This window comes from Fukomys damarensis, unplaced genomic scaffold (genome assembly GCF_012274545.1).
Source record: "Fukomys damarensis isolate Sample0158 unplaced genomic scaffold, DMR_v1.0_HiC HiC_scaffold_2, whole genome shotgun sequence".
NCBI lineage: Eukaryota > Metazoa > Chordata > Mammalia > Rodentia > Bathyergidae > Fukomys > Fukomys damarensis.
In genome coordinates this window covers 12,714,066-12,721,352 of record NW_022900914.1, presented here as the reverse complement: position 1 = coordinate 12,721,352, position 7,287 = coordinate 12,714,066, and the positions used below count along the sequence as shown (strand labels likewise).

At 37.8% G+C, this 7,287-nt stretch overlaps 1 protein-coding gene across 2 annotated transcripts in view; it reads right to left on the bottom strand.

Moving 5' to 3' along the window:
* Positions 1-422: 422 nt before the first annotated feature.
* Positions 423-7,287, bottom strand: part of Slc30a6 (solute carrier family 30 member 6) — a 33,090-nt gene continuing 26,225 nt past the window's right edge. For both annotated transcript variants that reach the window (XM_010645262.2, XM_010645272.2), the window contains one exon: positions 423-1,437. In XM_010645262.2, the coding sequence (XP_010643564.1) occupies positions 937-1,437 (501 nt within the window). In that variant the 3' untranslated portion in view covers positions 423-936. The remainder of the gene's footprint in view (positions 1,438-7,287) is intronic.

Below are 7,287 nucleotides of genomic sequence, written 5' to 3'. Positions count from 1 at the left end.
ACATGCCTGTAATCCCAGTACTCAGGAGGCTGAGGCAGGAGAATCTCCATGAGTTTGAAGCCTGCCTGGGCTACACAGTTAGTTTATGGCCAGCCTGAACTACATAGTGAGACCCAGTCTGAAACAACAACACAACAACCAAACAACAACAAAAAACCCCAAATGTGCTGAAATTTGTGAATAAGTCAAACTTTAACAAAAATTCTAATAATTAAAAAAAACTTTAAAATGCGCTAGAAAGTAGAATGTGTCACAAAAATTTCTCATAAAATGCTTGCTTTTACTTTTCAAGACATTATTTAGAGCTGGCTGTGGTGGCGCTTACCTATAATCCCAGCACTTAAGAGGCCAAAGCAGGAGGATCATTGAAAATTTGAGGCCAATCTGGGCTACACAGTTTATTTAAGGCCAGCCTGAACTGTGTAGTGAGGGCTTGTCTCAAAAAACAACAGCAGCAGTAACAACAAAAACAAAAAAACAAAGCTATAATTTAAGAGGCATTCAAAAAACATGTAGCGATTAAGTTTGGAAAAATTATAAAGACTTTTACTTTTAAAATGACATCATTTTCCTTGCTTAAAATGTGTATTATTCACAAAGCATGTTTATAAATTTCACTGAAAAAATCAAAAGGTTCTCGTAAAGGTCAGGTCATATCATACATACTGCAGGCAGTTATAAAACCAAAAATAGCAAAACTAAAATTTAGAGAAACAAACTTTCTAAAAGGAGCCCATTTAAAGTCTGTAACATTTATAAGGATCTCACTGCCACAAGAACATTTTACAAAAATATAGTTTATATGTTTCATGAAATGTGAACGAGCCCACTAGTCTAACATTTTGTGTAAATGAATGAACAGTCAATGTGAAGTTGGATTACTAAATAAAGTGGAAGCCAGAGAGTCAGTATTCCTTAAAGATAAGTTAGAGCACATCATGGTCTTGGCTGTCCAATTCTGTTGTTACTTCCGTATCGACCTGGTATATTTGCAAAACCAGTCCTGAATCCATGAGCTGCTCCAATTCCCGGAGCGCCAAGTCCTTGATTAAACACGCTGCTGTAAGGCGTGTGTCCATGATTAAGACCAATACCATAAAGCCTTGTCTGCGTGTTGAGAAGAATAACTGGGCTCACATTTTTTCCAGGGGTGTTAAATGAAAATTCTGGAGGTGGACTACTAGGTTTAGCTGGAGTCGAGGTGACAGGGTTCAAATCATCAGTGTTCTTTAAAAGTGGCATTGGGATTATATGATGGTCTGAAAAGTTTAGGACATTGGCTGTAGCAGGCCCAGACACTAAGGCAGGCCTAATCCAATCATCCTTGAAAATCTGAACAGTCAGGGTAGACACTAGGGTATAAAGCCTGTTGGTCACATGAGCAAGAACCATCTGTTCATTTGCATCCCGTCGAATTCTTACGTGCACTGATCCAGCCTGAGGAGCAAAATCATAAGAAAGAGAGTGCTTAGAATTATACTACTGAAAATTCCATTAGAAGTAATTTTGCCTATGATTTGGTCAGTACTTGGTATTTTATTCAAAATAAGAGAAAGTGAGCTGGGCGTGGTGGCTCCTGCCTATAATCCCAGCACTCAGGAGGCTGAGGCAGGAAGATCGCTGTGAGTTTGAGACCAGCATGGGCTACATAGTGAGTTCCAGGTCAGTCTCAACTACATAATGAGACCCTGTCTCAAAAAACCAAAAAAAAAAAGAAAGAAAGAAATAGTAAGACATTAAGCTTTCTCTTATTTTTTTATTTTTTGGTTTTTTGAGACAGGGTCTCACTATATAGTTGAGACTGACCTGGAACTCAGGATGTAGCCCAGGCTGGTCTTGAACTCACAGTGATCCTCCTGCTTCAGCCTCGCGAGTGCTGGGATTACAGGTGTGAGCCACCATGCCCGGCTAATGTCTTACTATTTCTTAAAGACATTATCAGAGTAAAAAGTCAACAAAATAATGTTTATCCTTATAAAATACTGAAAAAAGGAGGACTGGAGATTTAGTTCAGCAGCACTGCAACTGCCTTGCAAGTGCAAGGTCCTGAGTTTGATCCCCGGTACCAAAAAAAAAAAAAAAAAAACCAGCGAGAGAGAAATCCATTTATGAGAAAGAAACATCACAATACAAAGATGAATATAAAAGAAATATATAAAAATAAAATGGAGGGCTGGGGATTTAGCTCAGTGGTGCCACTGCCTGCCTCAAAAGCACAAGGTCCTGAGTTCTATTCCCAGTACCAGAAAAAAAAAAAAAAGAAAAAATGGAAAGGCAGAAAGCATAGGTATGAATTTCAACTCAGAAAGACTTCAAAAGAAGACTGCATTTGAGAGAACAAGGTCCTGAGTTCCAGTTTAAAAAAAAAAAAAAAAGACCACATTTGGTCCAAGGTTAATGATTAAATGGGATTTCAAAAAGCAGAGAGAGGCATTCTATACTGAGGAATGATAAATGAAAATACATGGCATGTCTGATAAGAATAAAGAGTAATACTTGCCTTGCAAGCTCAAGGACCAGAGTTCAATCTCCGGTACCAAAAAACAAACAAAACAAAAAAGAACAATAGTAATACACAGGGAAGTAAAATATTTCAGGGGCAAAGGAGAGAAAAGGGGCTGGGGATGTTGCTCAGCGGTTCCGCCACCTGCCTTGAAAATGCAAGGACCTGCGTTTGATCCCTGGTACCCCCAACCAAAAGGAAAGACAGATACGAAGAAAGAGAAGGAAACAGATGGGTGATAAGGTTAAAACAAATAGGCTAGGAGACGGCACTAAAATGATAGGAAGTCCTGATTTAATAGCTGCATTCAAACATTAATAAAACAATCTAATTTAGAAAGTGTTGTATTTATGGGTGACTGGTAACGAGGCAGGAAATAACAGCAACAGTCTGGCTTAGAAATGACACTGCTGAGCTAGGACAAAACTTGTAGGATACAACAGCAACAGATGGATGAATCCTAGTGGGATGACAGGACACCCACCCAAATGGATCGGACAGATGAAGATGGACTCATCAAAGTGACCTCAAAACAAAACAAACAATCTCAAGGTTTCTAGCCTAGGTACTAGAGGACAGAGTGCACTAGGCATTTCAATGCTCCTTAGAATAATATTTCACAACTTGTCAAGGCATTTATTATACATTATATACATAAAGTAGGTAACTACATGTAAGTATAGCAACAATCCTATTTTGATCCAAACACAACAAAAATAAAATAAAAAAATTTTAAAAACACACACAAAAAAGAAAAATGTCAAGAATGACCACATGGCAAAATTATTGAGGAGTTTTATTTTCTTCATGTCTTAGTTACAAGTGATTTTCTAATAATCAGGTACTATTTACTTAATAAAAATGATAATAACATTGTACAGTAAATAAAATGTCCAGACAGACATGCTATGTTGCTTTCTAAACTCAGATTTCAAAAGGGAAAAAATTATAACAGTATATAAATTAGCCGAATTTACCTCATTATGATATATCTCAACGTATGACTTAGAAGGCTAAATATAGAGCTATTGTCATGATGAGACAGAAAAAATATGTGCATTCTATAAATTTGACTGACAGGGAGGGTATTATTTTTAGATAAGACAAACCATGCTTAGGAATTTCTACCAGGTGTGCTGGTGCAAGCCTGGAATCCCAGCACTCAGGAGGCTGAAGCAGGAGGACTGCCATGAGTTAAAGGCTAGTCTGGGCTACATAGCGAGTTCAAGGCCGGCCTGAGTTAAATAGCAAGACCCTGTCTCAAAAAATCACACACACACAAAAGAATAATCACAGATTTACAAATATTATTCTACACATATGTTCTAGCCTATTTATATAGGAAAAAATGGAAAACAGTCCATTGGAGGACTAATGACATAAAGATTTATACAATAAAAAACTCTATAGCCATTAAAAATTATGTTGGGATTCATACACGATAGCAGAAGTTTCTGAAATGCCTAAACATCCTCAAAAACCAAACAGGGCCAGGGATTTAGCTCAGCGGTTCGGTGGCCTGCCTTGCAAGCGCAAGGACCCGAGTTCAATCCCCGGTACAAACAAACAAACAAACACACACACACAACAAAGCTGAAAATATGTGAATAACATTGTTATGGCTTGTGTCCAGATGTCCCCCACAAAGCCACAGGCGGGGCTTTTTCAGAGGGGCCTGGATCTAGAGTGTGTGATGCTGGGGTTGATTCATAATGCAATGCTAGGACCAAGGGCACTAGGATAAAGCCTGTGAGTGCTACACACCCTAAGTAGCCTGGATGAACAGACAGAAAGCTGTGATCATCCCTTGTTGCTTTGTTACCTTCTGCCAACCATAACTTTCTCTTCTCCAATGCCTGTCTGCTGTGCCATCCCTGCCCTGTAGCCTACCAATTATGGACTGAAACATCTACAAATTATGAGCAAAATAAACCTTTCTTCCTTTAACTTTGGGTGTCAAGTATTTTGTCTCAGTAATGAGAAAAGTAACTAAGACAAACATCAAGAAAAGAAAGGAGAAGAGGAGAGGACAGGAGAGGAGGGGAGGGGAGGGGAGGGGAGGAGAAGGGAAAAAGGCGGGGAGGGAGGAAACAAAAAAAAAACCTAAGTAAAATGGTATCCCTATGAAATTCCAAATACAAAGCTATAAGATGTGCATGGTAACAGAACCTGTGCAGGAGAAAACAACAGGACATCTGACTGATCTAAAAACCCCAAAGCAGCTAAATGGTACTTGATCAAAATTTAGAACAGCCTTGTTCAAGCTGGGCATGGTGGCATATGCCTATAATCCCAGCACTCTGGAGGCTGAGGCAGGAGGATGGCTGTGAGTTCGAGACCAGCCTGGGCTACACAGTGAGTTCCAGGTCAGTCTCAATTACATAGTGAGACCCTATCTCAAAAAATCAAAAGAAAGAAAGAAAAAAAAGAGAACATCCTTCTTGAGAAGGCCACAGAACCAGGAGGGGATCTACACATTTATTGGTGGTGATCCGCTGGTTCTACAACGAAGTCTGAAGGGCTGAGGCAGCCTGAGCCCTGTGAGCTCTCAAAAGTAACTAGGCAAAGCTCCTCTGTAGGACAAGCCCCACATTAAGAAGAAAAACTGGGAAAAGAACCCAAATTGAACAGCACAGCAGAGAAACAGGATAGAGAAGGTTTATTCCGGTAGAGGAACAGAGTCAGAAGAAAAAACTTTCACTTTATGAAATCATTGGAAAGCTCTCGAACCATGAATTTATCTTAATTTTAAAGTTCAAGGAAACTAATTTCACATAAAAATGAATACAAGAAAAGGATCAAAGCCAAATCTCATACAAAGGTACTACAAGAAACAAAAGATAAAATAGACTATAACATTACCAGAACATAATTACAAAACAGATAAAAATTATAAACTATTTTTTAAAAACAAGAAGAAGCCAAAAGACATGAAACAAGAATATAAATTGGGCTGGGGATTTAGCTCAGTGGTACCACATCTGCCTTGCAAGAACATGGTCCTGAGTTGAATCCCTAGTTTCGGTTAAAAAAAAAAAGTTCTGATAGGAATAATATAAATCATGATTAGAAAATCACAGAAATGAGACAACAATGAAAATGCAAGAAAAAAATCACTGAGGTAAAGATTATACTAAAAGGAATACAAAAGCAAATAAACACAGTTACACCTTCAGAAAAAAGCAAAAAATTACAAATTAAAAGAAAATTAAGAATAAAGATTGAAAAAACAACAAATATGAAAGACAAAGATCCAACATACATATAACTTGTGCTCCCAAAGCAAGAGAATGGAATAGTTAAGAACTATAATTAAATATTTTCCTGAATATTTTTAAATTTTTTGAAAAAACATACCCGAAATAACTGACCCAGAATAGACAAAACCAAGACATGTATGTATTTTTAATTCTGAGATTGAACCCAGGACCTAGGGGCATATATACTAAGCATGTGCTTTATCACTGAGCTACATCCTCAGCTCCTTTAAAGAAAAAAAAGTTTTGGGCCTCCAGGCAAAAAGATAAAATCATATAGAACGGAAAAAAAAGTCAGACTGTTATTGGGCTTTCTCACAGCAATGCTTTAAGCCCACATAAAATGGAGTAATGTATTTAAGAGGCTCAAGAAAAAATATATAATAAAGATTTTACATACAGTCAACTGACTTTCAATATATATAATATATAATCAATATATAATATGTATAATAATATATTCAATATATAATATCCACAAGCTATTTTCAGTGTTCAAGAATTTAGGGACTACTGCTCCCGGGGACCCTCTCTGAAGAAGTCAGTTAGAGAATGAGTCTGACACATCCAAGAAAAGCTACAGAGGGAAAGAGCAGGGGGAGGTGGAAGAAGCAGTCATTTTCCCACTAAGAAAGCACAGTGTGAAAGTTAAGGCTGTGTGCTGAATGACATCACGGAACTGCGGGAACACCCCACTCTGCCCACCTGTGGGACTCGTGTTAAGTTACAAAAATAAAACCTCGTCTGGTTTTTAAAAACGACGTTGTAGAAGTGTATTCAATGACACGGGAAACTGAGACATCAACTGAAAAGAGCAAATTATGAAACAGCACAACCTCATTTTGCAAGGAGAATCAGTATTTAAGTATAACCAGCAAGATTTCAACAGCAGCCTTCTCCAGATGACAGGATTATGGTGTTTTAAATTATAGGAGGAGGGATACTTTGTATCTCTTTTGTCACTCCCGACAGGAATAAAACCATGCCATAACAAAGTTTCTCTGGTAATGAGGTCCAAACTGGATCAGAAAATATAGGCTTTTATACCGAAGGAAGTTGTATTACTGCAATATTTAACATCTTTGTCAAGATCTCTAAAATTAGAACTGAAGTTAGAAAGAAAATACAGTACTTTTCTTTTCTTTTCTTTTTCTTTTTGGTACCAGAGATCGAACTCAGGACCTTGCATTTGCAAGGCAGGCAGCGGAACCACTGAGCTGTATCTCCAGCCCCAGTACTTGTACTTTTAGTTTTTTCAACATTTTCATAGTTAGGAATTACCATGACTATGGATTTTTCTCCTCTGGCCAATCTACTACGAAGATCAACAGTAGTTTCAAGATTAAAAAAATAAATAAAAACATCCCTCAGTTTCAATTAGGTAAGTGAAACCATCTGCCTTTTAGATACTATTGAACAGAAATGGGAATCAAAGTCTCCACGAAAGTTTTAAAGAAAGCCTTTTTTCAGGCCAGGGATTTAGCTCAGTGGTTCTGTGGTCTGCCTCGCAAGGGCAAGGACCCAAGT